At 46.1% G+C, this 22,641-nt stretch overlaps 1 protein-coding gene across 1 annotated transcript in view; it reads right to left on the minus strand.

Moving 5' to 3' along the window:
* Positions 1-22,641, minus strand: part of SBNO1 (strawberry notch homolog 1) — a gene marked incomplete at its 3' end in the record, with an annotated part of 107,388 nt that overhangs the window by 78,478 nt on the left and 6,269 nt on the right. The window contains exons 4-8 of the mRNA XM_078768969.1: positions 20,948-21,083; positions 19,218-19,323; positions 18,856-19,009; positions 17,904-18,086; positions 17,445-17,542 (exon numbers count right to left, since the gene is read on the minus strand). Coding sequence (XP_078625095.1) covers positions 17,445-17,542; positions 17,904-18,086; positions 18,856-19,009; positions 19,218-19,323; positions 20,948-21,083 — 677 coding nt within the window. The remainder of the gene's footprint in view (positions 1-17,444; positions 17,543-17,903; positions 18,087-18,855; positions 19,010-19,217; positions 19,324-20,947; positions 21,084-22,641) is intronic.

Genomic DNA, 22,641 nt, shown 5'->3' on the forward strand with positions numbered 1-22,641 from the left:
CATCAATCCCCGTGTGAGTCAGTTTTGTCCCGTTTATCTGTCGTCTGTCGGGGCTAGATAAGACTGTGTCTAAGTGCCTATCTTCCTATGCTGTCCCTCTCATTCCTGTAATCTAACCTTCCGCCATAATATAACCTCCTCCGGAGGTCTTGAGAACCGTATCCCTGGTGTCGTGTCATTTTAATCCCAGCCGTTGTGTCCTTTTCCTTCATTGACCTAGCGTAGCGCGACTCGGCCAAGGTTCGAGTATAATCGGGTAACTTGTGCGGACACGGCGGCCATTCCGCTCGGCCCACCATAACATCAAAGTCGTGTCTGTAACAATATATATATATATTGTTGGGGTTATGAGAATGTTTTTTTTTTTTTTGTTGTGTAATGAATTGTTGTAAAATGTCACCCTCCTTCCTGCATTTGTTGTTGTATAAAGGTCAAAGGGCGTTCCCGTAGTTAATTCCATAAAACATACACGAAGGACACCATATATCCCTGTTCAGTAGTTATATCCTTATTATGTGTATTAGTGTAAGGCTGTGTCTTCCATTAATTTAAATACTCCATTGCACCAAGTGAAATAAGAGTAGATCCCCTTTCATTCACATTCCCCTTCCAACAATTGCCAACTGTTCCCTCCGCGACTCCATTCGCCACGAGGTCGGCTCGGAGAAGAAGGGGGAGGAGCTGCCAAATCCTGGGCGTGCCCGCCCCTCGTCATCAAGGGTGGAGCCAGAGGGCCGTGCCGACCAATCAGGGCCGAGGCGAGCTCACCTATGGGCGTGTCCTGGACACCAGCGGCTTGATCGCCTGAGGCGCTATAAAGGGCGCGCGCGAAAGCCTTGAAGTTGTTGGACTAAGAGAGAGGAGTTCTGAGTTCTGCAAAGGGACGAGCTTCAGAGAGAAGTGCGCAAGGAGGGAAGAGAAGCGAGAAGGAAGCCGTTAACACAAGTGCGCGAGAGAAGCGCGGGGGAAGCCTTGAGAGAAGTGCACGACGTCACCCTGCTCGACGAGGCCCGGTTTGCTGTGCGCCCTGCAAAGCCTTCCAGCTTGTGGTCCGAGCTGAACCTTCCTCCCGGTCCAGCCAATCGTTCCTGCCTCCATTCCCCATTCGTGTGAGTCCGTCTTTGTTTGTTCTGTCCAGGGTATAAGTTAAGACTGTTTAGATAAGCTACAATTTCACTGTGTCACCTTTCCTCTTCTGTATTTTATTTTCTTATCCTTCCTTCTCCTTGGTTTCTTTGATTGTGTAAATAGTAGGAATAAATTTAGAAGCATTTCCAACCTTTTTGCTTTGGTGTTCTTCTTCTTCACGCCCTTCGTTTTAGTCTTTTCCCCATTGAATATCTGTGGCGCGATTCGGCCAACTTTCAGGAATCGGGTTAGTCGGGGTAACTGTTCGGGCGCGGCGGCCATCCGCTCGGCAAACAACATCCTCGCCGCGGTCCCGTAACAAAATATATGTATATGTATATATATATATATACATACACACATATATATACATACACACACACACACAACAACAACAACAACATGCATTTTAAGGCCATTTTCCCTGCAAGAGCGGGGGTTAGCCTTGCGGTCCCCATGACAATGTTCTCCATTTTGCCCTATTTTCTGCATCTCCCCTTGTTAACCCCCTTGCCTGCATTTCTTCTTCGACCATCTTTAGCCAAGTCTTTCTCGGTCTTCCCCGTCCTCTACTTCCTTCTACATTCATTTCCATCACTCTTTTCAACCAGTCACTTTCATCCTTCCTCAACACATGACCAAACCATCTCAACCTGTTTCTCTTCACAGCATCCATCACAGGCTCTATTCCCATCATCTTTCGCAATTCATCATTTGTCTTCCTCTCTCTCAACGATACTACACACATCCACCGAACCATTCGCATTTCCACCCTTTCCAGCCTTCGTTGCTGCTCTACGTTCATTACCCATGTCTTGCTCCCATAAATCATAACACTTCTCACACATGCAGCATACACCTTTCCCTTCAGCTTCAATGACAATCCCCTCCTCATCAGCACGCCACTCAGTTCCCGAAACTTCTTCCATGCACATCTCACTCGAGCAACCGTTGCCGAGTCTGATCCACCTTCTCCATTCAGCATGTCTCCAAGGTAACAAAATGTTTTCACACCTTCCAGCTTCATGCCATCTCCAAGATCCAACTCAACATTTCCTCCATCTGCAGCTCCCTCTGTGCACACCTTCAACTTGAATGTAGCTGCCACACTGGTTAATGACCCTCTCAAACCACTACATTTTTGATGAACCCACTCAGCACACATTGTACATTGAATGGAATTCACTCCGACAACCTTCCTGCACACAGCACACGGCCACTTCCCAGTTCTTTCCACCTCACCACATGCTTTACCACTTGCCATCACCTTCGTTTTTCCGATATTCACCTTCAGACCTTTTGTCTCCATACATTCCTTCCACTTGTTCATCTTCTCCTTCAGTCCATCCATACTTTCTGCAATCAACACCAGATCATCTGCATACAACAACTCCCACGGTAAACCCTCCTTTACGTTCTGAGCCAGCACCTCCATCACAGCTACAAATAGTAGTGGACTTAGTACCGACCCCTGATGCACTCCCACCTTCACCTCAAACTCACCACTGTTCCCGTCCTTCGTCCTTACAGCTGTGAGCGCTCTTTTGTACATTGCCATCACGACTCTGATCAACCATTCCTCCACTCCTAACTTCCTCAATGCCCATGTCACTACTTCACGTGGAACCCTATCGAATGCTTTCTCCAGATCAACAAACCCAAGAAACAACTTCTTCCTCTTCTCCATATACTTCTCCTGCAACTGCCTCACAATAAAAAGCGCGTCTGTCATTCCTCTTCCTGGCATAACTCCAAACTGCATTTCGTCAATCTTCATTTTCTTCCTTATCCTCCTCTCCAACACCCTTTCCAATACCTTCATTCCATGCTCCAATAACTTTATCGCTCGATACGAGCCACAGTCCAGAGGGTCACCTTTCCCCTTGTATAGAGGGACGAGGGTACTCGGTTCCCAATCCGCTGGAATGCGGCCTTCTTTCACCACCAGATTGCAGATCTCTGTCATTCTCTTCACACCCCAATTTCCCGCTGCCTTCAACATATCTCCCACAACTCCCGTCGGCCCTCCCGCTTTTCTACTCTTCATTGCTTTTATCGCTTCCTCAACTTCCTTCTCGGTTATCTTCTCTGCCGGTCCTAAAACTGGGTTACTCTCTATGTTAGCTCATGTTTTTAGCTCTTTCACGAGCCTAGATTCAGTATACAAAAAAAAAAAAAAAAAAAATGTTGCCATCCCATTCATTCTCTGCATTCAACAGTATTTCCATATATATCTTCCATCTTCCTTTAATTCCATCTGGGTCCACAACGATTTGTCCCACTTCATCCTTCAAGCAACTCACCCCCATCACATCACACCTCTCTTTCGCTATCTGCTTTGCAATCCTGAATACCGCTCTCTGACCCTCTTACAAATCCAAGCGTTCTCCGAACATTTTCCTACATACCTCCTGTGCCTTTGCTACCTCTTTCTTTGCAGCCTTCTTGGCTGCCTTATAACTTTCATGCTCTGCCTTTTCTGCCCCCATACCCTTCACCTTCTGCCACTCCTTGAACTTCTTCCTCTTCTCGTCAATCTTCTTTCCAACTTCATCATCCCACCACCATGTTTCCGAGTGCCTCGGTGGTCCTTTTGTCCATCCACATACCTCACCAACGGCTCCCAACAGACTATCTTTCATTGACATCCAACCACTTTCAAGCTCAACCACATCATCCTCCACCATACTCAGCCTCTCTTTTAATGCCTCCCTCACTGTCACCTCTTTCAACCTCCACACCTTCATTCTCGGTTGGTACTTCACCCGCCGAGCTCTCCTCGCACCTTTCACCCTTATGTCGCAGACAACCAAGTGGTGCTGTGAAACAGCCTCCTCCCCCGGGATCACCTTTGTGTCCCGGAGGTGCCCCCTATCTCGCCTACGCACCAGCAGGTAGTCAACGGTTGTCGTCGACCCACCTGACGTGTATGTAACAAGCTTATTATCCCTTTCTGGAACTGAGTATTACAAATAAACAAATCAGCTCCATCAGCAAACTCCAAAATCCTTTCACCTTCTCCATTTCTCACACCATATCCGTAACCCCCATGAACTCCCTCAAACCCGTCCATACTCCTTCCCACATGTCCATTTAGGTCTCCTCCTACCACAACAACTTCCTCGTCTTTCACGTTTTCCATCAGCTTCTCTTCATCGCTCCGACCAACCTGCAGAGCATATCCCGAGATGATGTTCACCAAGAGCTTTCCAATCATCATTTTCACCATCATCAACCTTTCACTCACTCTTGTCACACTCACCACACTGTCTACAAACTCCTCAGAAAACAGGACACCAACACCATTCACACCCTCCGGGCACCCTTGCCACAAAAACTTGTATTTCTGTCCCTGCCAACCCTTCACCATTCTCACACCACTTCCCTTCCATCTCGTCTCCTGCACACAACACATGTCCACTCTTCTTCTGACCAATACTTCCACCACTTCTCCTGATCTCCCTGTCATTGTCCCTACATTCCATGTCCCAAATCTCAGAAACCGATCTCCACGTCGGGCATCAGACGTTTCGTCGTCATAAATGGAATGATTTCCACCCTTGCTTCGATCGGGTTCCCCACCTTGAGTTTTGACGAGAGGGAGTGGGGTCCCCCACGGGGTACTTCGGGCTGTACCCTGCCCATATGTAGTCGTAATTGTCATGGTTCTCTTTTTGAGGCAATGTTTTTATGGCCGGATGCCCTTCCTGACGCCAATATATATATACGATATATATATATATTGTCACGCGACCGCCTTTGATTAATATCAGGTGGTCACGGATGCCGATTGCAAAGGACGCCTTAACCCCTGAGGCGAAAACTCAATGGCGGATTCCAGAACCAAAAGCTACACCAAGCGCGCGGGATGGAGGGGAGCGGCGAGAGCCCTGTAGCTTTACCTATTAAATCAATCACCCGGAAAACTGCGTTGAGGAATATATATAAAAATAATACAAGGGTTTATTGAATAAAGGCAGGGACAGGAAAAGCACGCGCCGGTAAATCCAATTCCTAAATCGGGATCCCGCACACCAGACCTCAAACACAAACAGGGGGATGAATCACGAAAATAACACGTTCGTTTTGTAGTGTACGTGGCGTGCGGTCTTATCTGTCTTGTCCGTCCAATCTCCGCTGCACACCACGAGGTCCCTTGCTCCAGCGCCCCAGCACCATGAAGGCCCGGGCCAGCGCCCACTCCAGGCTCCTCGTCGACCCCCAAGAGGTCCGTGCACCAAAGGTCCAACGCAGGGCTGCACGAAGCAAGCGAACTCCACTTGGGCTCGGACTCACAAGCCAACTCAACCAGCAAGCCAACTCTGAACTCAACCAGGGCCAGGACTCTCTCAACTCGGGATCGCACCGGGACTGCCAGCGCCAGGAATCTCCTCGGAATCTCACTTCACCCAAGTCCTGCCGCGTCTCAAAACCAACTGCTCTGAGCAACTTACTGACTCGAACCAAAGTCCTCGTCTCTGCAAACTCAACTCTCAACTCCAACTCTGCGCAACTCAACTCGGCGCACTCAAACAAACTCCAAAGAAACTGCCAGAAAATGGCGTTCGACGATCGTTAATCTCTGCTGGCCGGTGACGTCAGCCTTGGCGCACTGCCAACCAATCCGTCTCGTCCACCGACTCGCCGGCTCGCTCAGGTGCACGCCCACCGCGTCACTCCCACGCCCACTCCTTGCTCCTGGTGTCATAGCGCGTGCTATTCGAGGTGGATAGGTCTGTCGGAGGTGCAAGTGGCGGCGGCCATGCGGCGGTGTCCTGGCCTGGTTTCTTCCTAAGTCATGTCAGGGGGAGGGCGTTATATAGTGTTGCACTTAGGATCCGTCAGAATGTCTATGTGGTGTGCGGTGCCAAAAGGGACAAAGGTTTGGCTGACCAGGTGAGGACACACAGGGGCGCTACTCTTTAATCCCTACACTACTTAACACACGAACCTCCTGGTAGGTTCACACGTAGACATCTTAACCCGACAAACGCCGACACATGAAGAACTTATTACAGGTAGTTTTCCTTACCGCGACACCTCAAAGCATGTTCCCTACTCAGATCTAACTGCTCTACATATCACTACCCACCAGACATAACAATATATATATATATATATACATATATATATATATATATATATATATATATATATATATATATATATATATATACACATATATATATACATATATATATATATACATATATATTATATATACATATATACATATATATACATACATATATATACATATATACATATATATACATATATATACATATATACATATATATACATATATATACATATATATATATATATATATATATATATATATATATATATATATATATATATATATATATATATATATATATATATATATATATATATATATATATATATACATATATACATATATATATATATATATCTATATATATACATATATACATATATATATATATATATATCTATATATATACATATATACATATATATATATATATATCTATATATATACATATATACATATATATATATATATATATATCTATATATATACATATATACATATATAGATATCTATATATATATACATATATATATATATATATATCTATATATATACACATATATATATATATATATATATATATATATATATATATATATATATATCTATATATATATATATATATATATATATATATATATATATATATATATATATATATACAACAATATATATATATATATATATATATACATATACAACAATATATATATATATATATATATATATATATATATATACATATATATATATTGTTGCGAATATGGAATTTGGCCTCCATATCCGCTTGTAAATATTCCCCTATTTCCCCAATACTCCCCAACTATCCCCAATCCCCCATTCCCTAGTCCCATTGTCTGTAAACAACACTCTGTAGAACCGACCTTCCCCTTTTTCCCCCATTAAATGTCGTGCCCAGGTCCACCGCATCTCACGTAGACAACTTTCGGACATCTTGCTAGTTATTCTTAGTCTATGTCAGTTAAGGACTCCTTTCCATTAATTCTGACTCTTCGTTGCACCAGAATGTGATTATATGGCACCAGTAGTGAGTTTAGGACCTTCCCATACCTCCTTCCATCTTCTTCCCCAAACAACAACAACAACAACAACTACAGCTACAACAACAACTACAACCACGGCGCGCGGGGGGAGTGTGCGTCCTCCCACCAGCTCGGTTAGCCGCCATGACCATGCGCTCCACGGGGTTACCACGAAGGGGCTCCCTGTCAGCCCCTCGTCAAGGGCGGAGCCGGTAACCCCCCCGCATGCACCCAATGAGAAGCAACGAGCCGATTCCATCTGGGGCGGAGCTAACGAGCCGAGGGCGTGTCACTCCCCGCCGGATATACGCAGCGACTTACCGGATGTGAGGTGAGATGCGCCCCGAGCTTGAGAAGACAAGAGAGCCACCTCCGAGCGCTGAGAGACCTCCTGCATCTTTTGGGCCGCGCTATCCTGTCCCTGAGCACAAGGTGCACCTTGTGCTGGCCATCGAATACCCGCTTTCCTTGCCATCAATCCCCGTGTGAGTCAGTTTTGTCCTGTTTATCTGTGGTCTGTCGGGTTAATATAAGATTGTGTCTAAGTGCCTATCTTCCTTTGCTGTCCCTCTTGTAGTTGTAATCTAACCTTCCGAACGAATATAATCTCCTCCGGAGGTCTTGAGAACCGTATCCCTGGTGTCGTGTCATTTTAATCCCAGCCGTGTGTCCTTTTCCTTCATTGATCTGGCGTAGCGCGATTAGTCAACGTTCGGGTATAATCGGGTAACTTGTGCAGACGTGGTCATACCAAACCGCTCGGTAAATAACATCTAAGCCGCGTCTGTAACAATTGGTGTCGAGGAGTGGAATTCGGACCCGGGACTAAATTTATTAGGCCCAAATTTGTAGTAGAATCGACGATTCGGAGCGCGTTTCCCGCGCGAAATTATAACGGCGAAATTTGAATTTGTTATACGAAAATAAAAACCCGAATTTTGAAAGTCGCGCTATGGCAGACCAAGACAGCTGGGGTCCGGTAGTGGAGAGTGAGGCAGGGTCGGTCCAGGACCAAATTGAGGGACGCGAGGGGAGCGAAGCAGTGAGGGCGGCAGGGTCGCAAAATAGCGTTGTCACGCACGAGGTGGCCACGGCGTCCACGCCCGCGGCAGCGCCCCTGGTGGATTCGAACCTTTTCCTCCTGCAAATGAGGGCCCTTATGGAACAAATGGTGGGAATGAGGGCTGATAGTGAGCGGTTGGGAAACCAAATGGGGGTAATGGGGAACCGGATGGATGCTCAGAGTGAGCAATTAGGAGTAATGGGAAACGAAATGGGGGTAATGAGGGACGAAGCGAGGGGTACCGGTGAGGGATTAGACAAGAAATTAGAGGGGTTAGACAATGGGATAGAAGGGGTGAAACAAGGGTTAGGGAGTAGAATAGAGGGATGAGGAAACAAATTTGAGGGATTAGACAATAGATTAGGGGAAATACAGGAGGGGTTAATGGGGGTAGAAAACAGAATGGCCGCTCAAGAGAATCAAATGGAAGGGATGCAAAAGGGGTTAGGGGGGGTAGAAAATAGAATGGCTGCCCAGGAGAATCAGATAGAGGGAGTGAAAAATGGGTTAGAGGGGTTAGAAAACAGTATGGAAGGCAAATTGAGGGACATGAGGGACCAAGTGGAAAGGGAAGTTAACCAAATGGGGCAGCAGATAGAGGGGGTCAGAATGGGGGTAGAAACCAAACTGGATGCTCACAGGGAGGAAATGGAGCAGATGAGGGTGGCATCTGGGCAGGAGATGCAAGTGATGGGAGAGGAGATCAGAAGAGGTGTGAGTGAGGAGGTCGGAGGAGTGCGCGAGGAGGTGAGGCACTGTAAGGAGCGCATGGAGAAGGAGGTGAGAAAGGGGACTGTAAAATTGCAAAGTGGTATAGAGGAGTTGACGCTGGGAGTAGAACAACTGACAGTGGGACAAAAGGAGTTGGGGGACCAGGTAAAGAAGAACACAGCGGTAATAGAGGGTTTAAAATCGACACAGAAGGAGATGAAAAAGGACGTAGGGGTAATTAAAAAAGAGTGTCAGACGGTACATGAGGACCTGACGAGGAAAATGGACAAGGTGGTAGAGGTGATGGAGGTTAAAGAGCGGGAGGTGCGGGAGCACATAGAAAAAAATAAAGTGGAGTTAGAGGAAGAACTTAAAGGGGCGCACGAAGAGATGAAGGAGATGAAGCAAAAATTAGAAGAAGTGGAAGAAGGGGTGAGCGAAATTAAGAAGCGACGGAGAGAGGATAAGAAGGAGATAAAGGAGGAAGTAAAAGAATTGGTCCAAAGTCTGTGTTCGGATCGTGATGATGTGCTCATTAACCGGATGAGGGATTCGCAGGTGATGGAGGAGAAGCGAAGAGAAAGAGGACCCGGTGTAAGTGGTGACCAATATGGTCGTGCGTATGATGCGCCAGGTGATTTAATAAGCTTGGGGGTCGAGATAGACCCGGGTGTTCGTGAGAGGCCGTTGGTGAAGTGTGCGACAGGTCTGGGGTGCGAAAAAGGAGGTGCGTGAGAAAATCCGACTCTGGGGTGTGTGAGGAAAAAGTGCGTGCCAAGGAGTGAGGGTGCTGGCGAGAGTGAGTCGGTCGTAGCGCGTGTGCGAGGGAGCACGTGGAAGCGCGGTGTGGTGAGTGTTACAGAGGGTGTGACGGGAGAGTGTGCGCAAGAGTGTGCGCGAGAAAGGTGTGTGACGGACAGGTGCATGAGGAAAGAGTGCGCTGTCAGAAGTAAGGAAGAGTGTCCACCTGTGGTGAGTGTTACAGAGGGTGTAACTGGAGAGTGTGCGCGAGAAAGGTGTGTGACGGACAGGTGCATGAGGAAAGAGTGCGCTGTCAAGAGTAAGGGTGAGTGCGCTGTCAAGAATGGAGGTGAGAGTAGTGAGAGTGACAAGGAGAGTGAGTTTGTTGTGACAGGTGAGCGAGGATGTACACCTGGGATGGAAGGATGCACACCTGGAATGGTAGAGCGTGAGTGGGAATGCACGCTGGAGTTGGTGGTGAGGCACGTGGTTGGGTGTGCGAATGAGAGCACACCTGTGATTGTCACAGAGGAGGTGACAGAGGAGGGGGCGCGAAGAGGTGTGTTGGTGAGGTGTGCGACCAACGAATGTGTGCCAAAGTGTTCGGTGGTCAGGTGTGTGACCAAGGCTGTGAGTGGAATGGGTGTACCTGGGTGTGTAAGGAAAGGTAGCATGGAAACGGCTGGATGTGTGAGCAAGGAACGGGCTGCGGGGTGTAAGCATGCAGGTGAAGCATCGACGTTACACGGGTTAGAGGTTAGGTCGACTTTTAGCCGAATCGGGCCCTCGGTGCGTGCGGGGCCTCGCTTTGAACAGCCGCGTCCGTGCTCCACTAGGCGGAGCGGGCGGCCGGATAGGAAGGGTCGTCATGGCGACCACTTTTTGTTGAGGCATTCCGGCAGGTCGAGATCGAGCCATGGGATGGCTCCACGCCGAGATGGTGCGTGGGATCTCGGCCCGGGTAAGCCCCCGTCCTTGCACCGAGTGCCGGACGCATCCAGCCGCTGGCACCAAACAACCCACATTCATTGCTCGGCTTTACGAAGCCGGGCTTTGGACAGGAATTGGCGCACCGAGAGGCATTAGTGAGTAGACTGGGTGATGAGGTTAGTGTTTTGGCCCCAAAATTAGAAAAAAACGAAATTTGATGATTGGCAAAGGATTGGCAGAGTGATGATTGGTAATGGGTAGTGATTGGCAAATTTTTAATTTGTTGAAATTTGATGTGCAAAATTGGTAATGAGCGATGGACCCGGTGGGTAAGGGTGGCATCCCTGCCACCCTTCCCATAGGTGGGGGCAAAGGAGCACTAGATTATGGGGTGTATGGCAGTGAAAACTAGCCCGGGTGGGTTAGGTTATATTGTAGGGATCTAGAAGAGATTGACATTAGGTAACGTTAAGTTTAGTTAGTGACTGATACCTGTAGTGGGGACGCAGGTAGATTAGTGTGGATGATAATGACGAGGGAGCGCAAAAGTTTAAAGGGACGACTGGGAAGCGCAAGTTTCAGAAGGGAGTAGTTAGCTGAGATGATGCCGTGTGTGTGAGAACTGGACAGGTGTGTGGAGCAGTGTATGAGTAGTGAGTGTGTGGCTCAGCGCGAATGCGCTTGGGGAGAGAAGGGTGCAGGTGGCACCAGGTGTGAGAGCACAGGTGTGCAAGTACAGGTGTGGAGAGAGAGTTGGAGTAAGTGGTACGGAGTGGTGTGCATGGTGCGAAGGTGTGAATGGGGGAAGAGTGGACCCCCATCACGGATACCCTGGGCGGGTAGTGTAAGTGTTAGGTAGAGGGTACAGGTAAATTGTGGTTGGATATTGGCATCTGTGGTGCGGGTGACAGAATGGTATTGTGAATGGGTGCATTAGTGTTGTGGAAATGGCTGGGCGTGTAGCCTGTTAGTGTGTGTAGTTGGTTGGGCACTCCACCACTGTGAGGATGTCGGCCAGGTGAGGCCGCAGGTGGGCTCTGGGAGCCGGTAGTTGTGAGTGGGTGCCTGAGGATCCCGGGTGTGGATCGGGCAGCCCAGTGCCAGAGAGGGCACCGAGTGGGGAGAGCGCCAGAGGGCCTTCCCCAGGTAGTTAGGTTAGGGTAAGGAGCAGGTAAGCTCGGAGGCAACTGCAGTGGTGGAGGTGTGCAGGTGGGTAGACCCACTGGGAGAGGTACACGCCACAGCCCAGAAATTGTGCGAGGGCACCGGGAGATGAATCGGGGGAGTGAGACCCCAAATTGAAAAGCACCACAGTCTGGCCAATGGGAATTGGTTTTTAGAACCCATAGTGTAAGAGGGCCAATGGTTTGGCCGGAGAAAGACCCCAGGTAGTGTAAAGTTGTTAAAGTCATTTAGGAAATAGTTAGGATTGATGAACCTGTCGCACCATACGCAGCCACTTACCTGTGGTGATGATGATGACTCCACACCTGTGTTTTCTTTGTTCTGTGTGCAGGAAATGAGAATTGCTGTGAGGATTTGTGAGACGCATCACGACGTGGATGAGACATTGGGGTGATTCCATCTCTCCCTCCTTAGGAGGGACTGATGATGAATTGGTGATGGCAAATTATGATGTTGAGTTGGAGATGGCAAATTTTGAGGAAAGTTGGAAATAGCAAATTTGATTGGTTAGGAGGGAGAGAAGACGAATTTGGTTTATGGGAGGAACGGGGAAGACAGTAGGGATGTTTGTTGATTTGTAAAGTAGATGTTTATGTGTAGTGTTGTGTTTTGTGGATACAGTAAGGGGTAAGGGAGGGGCCATGTAGGTTACCTGGTGGGGGGGGGGGGGCGTACGGTAGGAACGTACCTGTCTCACCTGGTTCCCATGTGCCCCCAGTGTGCATTACCTTACATTGCGTGCACTTTTGCGCCCTTACCACCTTACTCACTTGTCTGCTTCTTTTGTCTCCCACCTCCGAGGATCTGGCTTTGGGGGCAGAGAGGGAGGAGAGAGAGGTGCTGGCTACGCAGTTGTGGGCCTGCACTTTCGCTGCTTGCTGCCTGGATCGATACACCATATGGACCGCAATGTTTGTGGCCACCCACCATGGACCGCAGTTCTTATGCGGCCAAGCACCACCCGTGGATGGACCTATGGGTCAACGTGGCACTGATGCCATACAAGGTGAACCACTAACAGTTGGCCCCCTGACGGCCACAATAGAGAAATGGACGCGGTTGGCGCCTTTCTTTATTTTTGAAAGAAGTAAGAAGGCCAAGTGCACCACACGAAGGCAAGACCAGCGGCAGAACATCGGCCGGCTGCGACACCACACAATGATTCATAAACACTTTATTGGTGCACCGGATGGTGCTCACTGTGTGATGGGGTGGTGCTTGATGCTTGGAAGGGGTGCTCTGCACATTATTAAAGGCCGTAGGCCACAGAGCACTCGTGGGTTGGTGTATCGATGCTGGCATGCGTGCTCTCTCTATGCATAACATCTGCATGTGTTCCTCCAAAAACAGGTCCTGGATCGTAGTGTAAATATCAGCGTAGTCTTGTGTAAATAATGCTCCCTACCGGCTGTATGTTTAGTTTGAGGATTCTTTCCGGATTCGGTTATCCTGTGGGTGTGTTTCTGTGAGGAGAAGGGTGCAACGTCGCAGGGGGACATATTTACTCATTTGTGAATATCTGTAAAACTGTCGCACTCAGGGTTGAGTTAATAGTAGAGGGAACTACATTGCGTGCCACACTAAAGTAGGTAAAAATTTATCGGGTCGGGACGCCCCGAGGGTAGAGAAGGGTGCAATGTTGCGAATATGGAATTTGGCCTCCATATCCGCTTGTAAATATTCCCCTATTTCCCCAATACTCCCCAACTATCCCCAATCCCCCATTCCCTAGTCCCATTGTCTGTAAACAACACTCTGTAGAACCGACCTTCCCCTTTTTCCCCCATTAAATGTCGTGCCCAGGTCCACCGCATCTCACGTAGACAACTTTCGGACATCTTGCTAGTTATTCTTAGTCTATGTCAGTTAAGGACTCCTTTCCATTAATTCTGACTCTTCGTTGCACCAGAATGTGATTATATGGCACCAGTAGTGAGTTTAGGACCTTCCCATACCTCCTTCCATCTTCTTCCCCAAACAACAACAACAACAACAACTACAGCTACAACAACAACTACAACCACGGCGCGCGGGGGGAGTGTGCGTCCTCCCACCAGCTCGGTTAGCCGCCATGACCATGCGCTCCACGGGGTTACCACGAAGGGGCTCCCTGTCAGCCCCTCGTCAAGGGCGGAGCCGGTAACCCCCCCGCATGCACCCAATGAGAAGCAACGAGCCGATTCCATCTGGGGCGGAGCTAACGAGCCGAGGGCGTGTCACTCCCCGCCGGATATACGCAGCGACTTACCGGATGTGAGGTGAGATGCGCCCCGAGCTTGAGAAGACAAGAGAGCCACCTCCGAGCGCTGAGAGACCTCCTGCATCTTTTGGGCCGCGCTATCCTGTCCCTGAGCACAAGGTGCACCTTGTGCTGGCCATCGAATACCCGCTTTCCTTGCCATCAATCCCCGTGTGAGTCAGTTTTGTCCTGTTTATCTGTGGTCTGTCGGGTTAATATAAGATTGTGTCTAAGTGCCTATCTTCCTTTGCTGTCCCTCTTGTAGTTGTAATCTAACCTTCCGAACGAATATAATCTCCTCCGGAGGTCTTGAGAAACGTATCCCTGGTGTCGTGTCATTTTAATCCCAGCTGTGTGTCCTTTTCCTTCATTGATCTGGCGTAGCGCGATTAGTCAACGTTCGGGTATAATCGGGTAACTTGTGCAGACGTGGTCATACCAAACCGCTCGGTAAATAACATCTAAGCCGCGTCTGTAACAATATATACATATATATATATATATATATATATATATATATATATATACACGTATATATACAGTATATATATAAATAAATAAATAAATAAATATATATATATATATATATATATATATATACTGTTGCGAATATGGAATTTGGCCTCCATATCCGCTTGTAAATATTCCCCTATTTTCTCCAATACTCCCCAACTTTCCCCAATCCCCCATTCCCTAGTCCCATTGCATGTAAATAACAATCAGTAGAGCCGACCTTCCCCTTCTTCCCCCATTAAATGTCGTGCCCAGGTCCACCGCACCACACGTAGACAACTTTCGGACATCTTCCTAGTTATTCTTAATCTATGTCAGTTAAGGCCTCGTTTCCATTAATTATGACTCTTCGTTGCACCAGAATGTGATTATATGGCATCAGTAGTGAGTTTAGGACCTTTCCCATACCTCCTTCCATCTTCTTCCCCAACAATTACAACAACAACAGAGGAGATGGCGGCGGAGCGGGGGAGGATGCGTCCTCCCACCGGCTCGATTAGCTCCAGACCATGCGCTCCACGGGGTTACCACGAAGGGGCTCCTTGTCAGCTCCTCGTCAAGGGCGGAGCCTGGTAAACCCCCCGCACGCACCCAATGAGAAGCAACGTGCCGATTCCACGAGGCGGAGCTAACGAGCCGAGGGCGTGTCACTCCCCGCCGGATATACGCGGCCACGCGCCGGATGTGACGTGAGATTCGCCCCCAGCTGGAGAAAGACGGACCTGCGAGCGCTGAAACAGATGCGCCTCAGCTTGGAGAGAGAAGCCACCGCCACCCCCAGCGCGACGATACCTCCCCGCATCTTTGGACCGGACCGGACCGTACTGGACCCTGCTTTGAGCCAAGAGTGCACCTTGAGCCATCGATACCCGCTGTCCTTTTCATCAACCCCCGTGTGAGTCAGCCTTGTCCCGTGTGTCTGTCGTCTGTCCGGGGTTAATATAAGAGTGTGTCTAAGTGCCTGTCTTCCTGTAATATACCTCTAGCCCCTGTAATCTAACCTTTTCCGTACGAATATACTTGAGAATCGAAACATTGGTGTCGTATTGTGTTATTGTAATCCAGCCGGGTGTCTTCTTTTTCTTATTGAGCCAGCGTGGCGCGGCTTCGTCAACGTCGAGTATAGTCGGGTAATTTGTGCGGACACGACGGCCATTCCGCTCGGCCCACTTTAACATCAAAGTCGTGTCTGTAACAATACATATACATATATATATATATATATATATATATATATATATATATATACATATACATACATATACATATGTATATATATATATATAGAAGATTAAAAACACCTCACAGCCACAACACACAAAATTAAAAACACCTCACAGCCACGAAACACTAAATTAAAAACACTTCACAGCCACGAAACACGAAATTAAAAACACCTCACAACCACAAAACACCTCACAGCCACGAAATTAAAAACACCTCACAGCCACGTGATTTAAAAACACCTCACCGCCACGTCATTTTACACCTCACCACCACATAATTCAAAATACCTCATCACCATGTGATTCAAAACCACCACCACGTTATTAAGAACACTTCACAACCACGGAAATAAAAGTTTCAGGGCGTAGTTCAGTGACAACAGACAATGCCCAGATATGTAGATATATAGATAAATAAACCTGAAAATCACAGAGCCAGAATTATTTTTTGGTCTGGGAAGCCCATGCGAGGTTTCTTCTTCTTCAGCCTCTCAACCCTGTGTGAATATGCGATCTTTTTTTTTTAAGTTCGAATTTTGCCAAATCTGTTTTATTCGTTTGTTAATATACCTCAGCTATTGACAAATCTGGAATTATAATTTTATTTGAGGTTCAAATTAACCCGGGACATTGTGTCAAACGATGCCTGCAAGTCTGTACATGTGATAAATAATTAATTAATCGTCCACAGGCGAAGACTCTTCTTCTTCACGCAATAACAACTTCCAGCTTCCAGACCGAACATCCAATCATCTTCAAATTTTGCACACTTGTTACTCTTCATGACTTCTACTACGGTATGAAGTTTCACATCGATCAATGAAGTGGTTCAAGGGATATAAATGTTTTTACTATTTGCGTTGAATTAACGATATCTGCCAAACCACGTGACCTATCACAAATTCCAAAAGGACATTTTAGTAGACTGATATGCTGAACAGATTTGTGAAGTTTCCCCTCGATTGGATCACAAATGAGGGAGGAGCTAGGTTTTAAATGTTTGTGCTTAAAAACATCATAACTCTGAAACCATGTGATGCATGACGTCATGCTCACTGACTTTTTTGTTCGTCATGGGTATGCGATTCTGCCTGCAAAGTTTGGCCTCAATCTGTTCAGGCGTTTTGGAGAAAATTGGATTTTAGTGTTTTTCACTCAAAACAATATGGCGGCTGAACCACGTGGCCTGTGACGTCATAATTACCATTAAAATATTCTGCGGACCGAGTCCCTCCTATGGTAAAAATTTGCTCTCAATAGGTCCAATTATTGCAGAGAAAATGGTTTTTAAAGGAAAACAGAAAAAAAAATTCCCAAAAAAACTTCCTGGATCCGGAATAATTTCCTGAGCTTCACCAAAAACTAATCAATTCTTCCTTATCCCAAGTGCAATCATCCCACCAACTTTCATCCAAATCCATTCAGAACTTTTCCAGATATCTTGTTCACAAACACACGAACACACACACACACACACACACACACACACACACACACACACACACACACACACACACACACACACACACACACGAGCGAAAGCATTACTCCCTAGCGGGAGTAAAAAGGACAATGATCATACTTTGCCGTTGATACAAAATCGTTCAGTTCTCCGCCTCCTTCTTCGAGAGCCTCCAAAGTACGAGCTTCACCCGTCGATTGCAGGCCAATCACAACACACTTGTACGTGGGTGGGAGGGGAAGTGGGATGGAAGACAAGCAATGAAGACATGACGGATGGCATTGAAACTACAAGTGAAGTGTCAAATTGAAGAGGTGAAAAAATGTAATAAGCAAAGGTTAAAAAGAAGATACAGCGAAAGTAAATGTGAGATCGGCCCAGCATAATTGGAAGCAGACAAAGGAGTGATGCATGAGGTTGTGTAACAAAGACAGTGAATGCAGAGGACATGACAAAATGCAACTTGCAAAACGAATGACAGGTTCGCATTCACATTCAATGGGAATCAATGAGAGAAAAATAATATAAACGATCGTGGTCAGGGATAAGATTGTCGCAATGAATATGAAATCCTCCTACCTTTCCATTTTTGAGCTCTTCTCGTGCAAGAGCCACGGCACGCGCCACCTTTGCCCCGATACACAGGTACTTGAAAAACCTTTGGTGTGCTGACCAGAACTGTCCCCACATTGCTTTCCTCATTCTCTGCTCTGCTTCAATGAGGGATGCAGCCGCTTGGAATCGCTCACGGGCCATCACCCACTACGTTGGTGGTTTACAAAATAAGAATCATGCCCCAAAAAAATTCGGATATTCCAATCAGGGGAATTTTTTAAATAAAATACAGTAAACCGTTATTTTACACGGGGGTTACATAGCTGGGAACCTCCACATAAACCAAATCCACGCAAAATAAGCCCAAGGGCCGATGGGAAAAAAGGGATTAGGTTCCGGGTTCAGTCCTCTCACCTATAAACTCACGTGTCATGTACTGGAGAGGTTTAGGGAATAGTGCGTAAAAGTGAGATTGGGCCCACGTAAAATGGGTTTGGACCCAGGTTTACTTATTGTACTGCAAAACGGTCATAAAATTAAGAAATAAATTACATTTTTAAAAAGGAAAAAGGTTAGGCTCTTTTGTTTTGGAATAGGAGTGCCAAAATAATCAAATAAATTTCATTCAAAATTAAGGAAAGACAAAAATTCATTCACAAGAGGATCGTAAAAATAAATAAATAAATCTCAATAATAAAATTTAAATGATCGTGCAAATAAAATGGTCTTAACTTAGTCAGTATCTGGAAGAATGAATGAATGGATAGAAATGGAGGTAGACAGACAGACAGACACGTGAGAAATGTAAAACTATAAACATTCAACTTTATACACTGTCCACGTAAACACCATCGACATTGTTAGACTCGTAATGCAAAAATAATATTTTACAAACACTAGCATGGCACAAAATAAGGATTGGCAAAACAGAACGATGTCGTCGATCATAGGAATGAAGACAAGTGGATGAGATTACCAGCTGGACAGCATGATTGTACATGTCTATGTACTTTTGATCCAGTGGAATCTCTTCAATCTTGAACGCAACACCAGAAAAGCTCAGCTGACGAGCTATATACATCCCTCTCAACTTCATATCCATCGCCACCACTTCCATCGCTCCTACACCTCTAAATGGGTTGTTTCATAAAGGATCAAAACAAGAGAGGGAGATGATCACAAGTGGAGCCAAAACAACAAAATGAAGATTAAAGTGGGAAAGGCATTTTTGGATAACAAGTGTTTTGCTGTTTTTCTTTTTTGAAACAGAAAATAAAACCAGAGTATGGCAAAGGTGAAAATAAACAAATTTTAAATTAATATATCACAGATTCTCACCGCCTCTCCACGGCTTGTATGAAATCGCTGAACTCTTTAAAGGGGGTCCCTGGTCCCCAAATTCCTAACCGACTCATGTATGCCATGTTTCTCGGCTCGGAGGCACCTAAAAAAAAAATTTTTTTTCACAATAAACAGACGTACGCGATCATAAGAATCCACAGACATGCAATAGTTTTGTGTCTTGAGAACAATGTTTTCTGAAGACCAGCTCCATCTGAGCATCCATTATTCCCAAAAGTATTGTCAACTTCGTAGCCGATGAACACCAGCCTTGGACGGATAGCCGGAACGGTCCTTAATTTCCGAGGCAAATGGCCGAATAATTGTGGTGGTTTTTATGGCGCATGCGGGACTGAAGGCAACAAGGTGCTTACCTGGACAGAAGCCACACGGCTTTATTCTCGGACCCACGAACAAACACACAGGACACAACAAAAGAAATGCAACACAATAATTTAATGAAAATTAATCAAGGACTCAAACGAATGCTGGGGTAAACCTATAATTCTAAACGAGGTACCTCCACACGCAGACTCAAAAACAGACAAAGGGATAGATAAAATAAAACAAAATGGTTTAAGCCGGCCGGCACTCAGCTTTGCATCCAGAAATAGCCCTTAGGAGCCTGGTCATCAAACCCCAAAGTTACCGTGCAGGAAACGCACAAGATGGCGCGGAGTTGCTGTCCGCATCGCCACGAACGTGAGGTAATTTGTGCAGCCGGTCCCCTTTCACTCTCCACTCCTTCGGAAACGCAACGTGACTCCAGCTCCCCCGAAAAGCACCACAGTCCAACAACACCCCCTCCTCCAACGTTGCAAAAGTTCACAAAGCACCAAAAAGCTCTCCTCACGAGTGTACCCGAGGAAAAAGAGACCGCCCGAGACGAGAGCCAGAACGAGAGAAAATGTGACTGCCTCCTACAAACACCAGCACAAAAGAAAAAGACCAAGATGGCGAGACGGCTTCTTTTTGCTCCCCTAGCTCTCGAGTATTCTACCGCTGACGCCGCACTCTGTCCAATCACCGACGTCCCATTACATCAGTTCATCGCCACGACCAATCGTCGTCTTCGGGGTGTGGCCTCACGGCCTTGCTTAATGCCCAATGACGAAGGTCAAGGCATAGCCTCCCAGTAACGAGTCGTCAGGGGGCGGAGTCTAATCTCTGTTCAGGAATATTCGGATGACGTCGGGGTTTACTTTCCGATTGGCAAATGTGCTGGGTTTCTGTCGGGCTTTTAATTGTAATAAAGACGGAGGGAAGATCACAGGGAGCAAATTACACACTGGTGAATTACTATTTAAGCCCTAGAATTAATTAGCACAAAGCCACACACCTTATGGCGACATGCAAACGCTCTTACCCAGACATTTACCCTGCTTATGTACATCGAGATGGCTTCTTCTTCTTCTTCGCGTCATACGGTCCAAACTAAAATCTACACATTCTGAACTTTCCTAAGGTATTCCATGCCTACCCCACAAACGTAACAATATTCACTCAGCAACCCCCTCTCCCATTCTCCTCCACCCTTTTGCACAGTTCACTCAACCCCTTCATCAACTCCTACTTATTCTCCTTAACCCACTACTTTCTTTACACATTCACCCACTTCCCTGAACTCCTTTGTTATGTGGCTAACTTTGTATATATGATGTATAAAAGCACAGCCATTTTTCACCAATGCCCTGACCATACCAACCAATCAGCAGATTTAGGCATACCTGTGGCACTGGCATAAACTACCCTCGCTCGTGGCAAAAGATTCTGCAGCTCAAGTACAGCCAAGCCAGTTTTTGTTGCCTTGGAAGAGCCAACAGGGCAGAGGTTTTTGGCTTTGTGACACTCATCAAAAAGTATCTGACAATGTCAAGAATAACGGAATAAACACACGAGAGAAAACAACATATTACAGCAACAACGGAAGAGTTATGGTTGGAGGGGATGGGGAAGGGGGATAGAAATGGAGAAACATACATAAGGCGTCAGTCCTGTTACACACGTCAAAACCAGAGACTTTTCTTCACAGACTTTCCCAACCTTATACAATATATCTCCCGGATTGTCATACATCATGTGCAGAACATACTGAGATACTCAACATCCATTTTTGAGAGTTGGGATTTTCTTCCTCGATCCCTTTAATTCCCAACAGTACCAGTATCACGTATCCTTCTAAGTCTTGGAGTCTTGAATACAGATTATTCTGAAACGAGGAGTCGGGATACAATCTGCCTCATGGAGCAGCCTTCACTACCTAACACTCATCACATGCTCATCATGTGACATTTCATTCCCAGGAACTGTAGTATTCATCACACTACATGATGTCAACACCAATACTTTTATATTCCTTCTGCATGTGTGATGCGTTTCTGATTGCTTGCATGACAACCATTCACAGTGCGCTATATCAACACATGACTGAAACACCACCATGGAGCATTTCATTTTTACACGACACATGTTATTTGCATTTTGCAACCAGTTTGTCCTCCGTTTCCAAAATTATTTACAATAAGGTAAACATATATCGTCACCCTCATAACAAAAGTGCCTAAGTCATTTTTTGCAGTTTGGAGAAAAAGGCAAAAAACTGCAGCAAGTGAAATATGCAATTGAAGTGCAATAAATCAGACCGCGGACTTAGGCAGATTAACATAAAGTGGTTCAGGAAGTTAACAATGACTTGGGCATTTTTACAGGTGTCACAAATGATAAAACAAGTGAGTTCGGCAGAAAATCTCAAAATGGCCAAAAAAATGACAGGCACTTTTGTTATGAGGGTGACGATATAATCATCGTCTCCCGTTTAAAATACCAAAGCCGGGTTCAGGTGACGAGACAATTCTCTTCCACTGCCTTCCATTCTGCATTGCCCGAATTGCTCGATTGTAAACGCAACCGTATTGATCAAAGGGCACCATCTCTCCAGCATTTGTGGGGTATACCCGTCCTCCTACCATGTACCCTTCCATTAGCGGTAGTCTTATGGGAGCCATTATGACCACGTATAAAATCTAGTACTGGGCCGGTATCGATAATCAGCACAGACCGCAATTTTTCAGTAATTGGCATCAGCCCATTGGAGTCAGTGTGAATGCTTATTGCCAATTACACTCGTACTGCATACAACCGGAAAACCTTGAGTAGCTTTCAACCTTATTTAGGGCAAATTTGAATAAACAAATAAAAAATACGAACGTTGAATTCTAGACGTTTCAATGAGATGTGCATAAACATTATTCTTTATAAACAGCGGGCAATCGTCATGTAATGGGTAGAAAAAATTGGTGGCTTCGAAATTTGGAAAAAATGTTAATACGGCAAACAGCTCAGAAATTGGGTGGTATCAAATGTAATTTTGATTAGAAACTCAAAGACAAACATCATACATTTTTAAAGCACACCCATTCAT

This window comes from Myxine glutinosa, unplaced genomic scaffold (genome assembly GCF_964187855.1).
Source record: "Myxine glutinosa unplaced genomic scaffold, kmMyxGlut1.1 SCAFFOLD_782, whole genome shotgun sequence".
Classification (NCBI taxonomy): Eukaryota; Metazoa; Chordata; class Myxini; order Myxiniformes; family Myxinidae; genus Myxine; species Myxine glutinosa.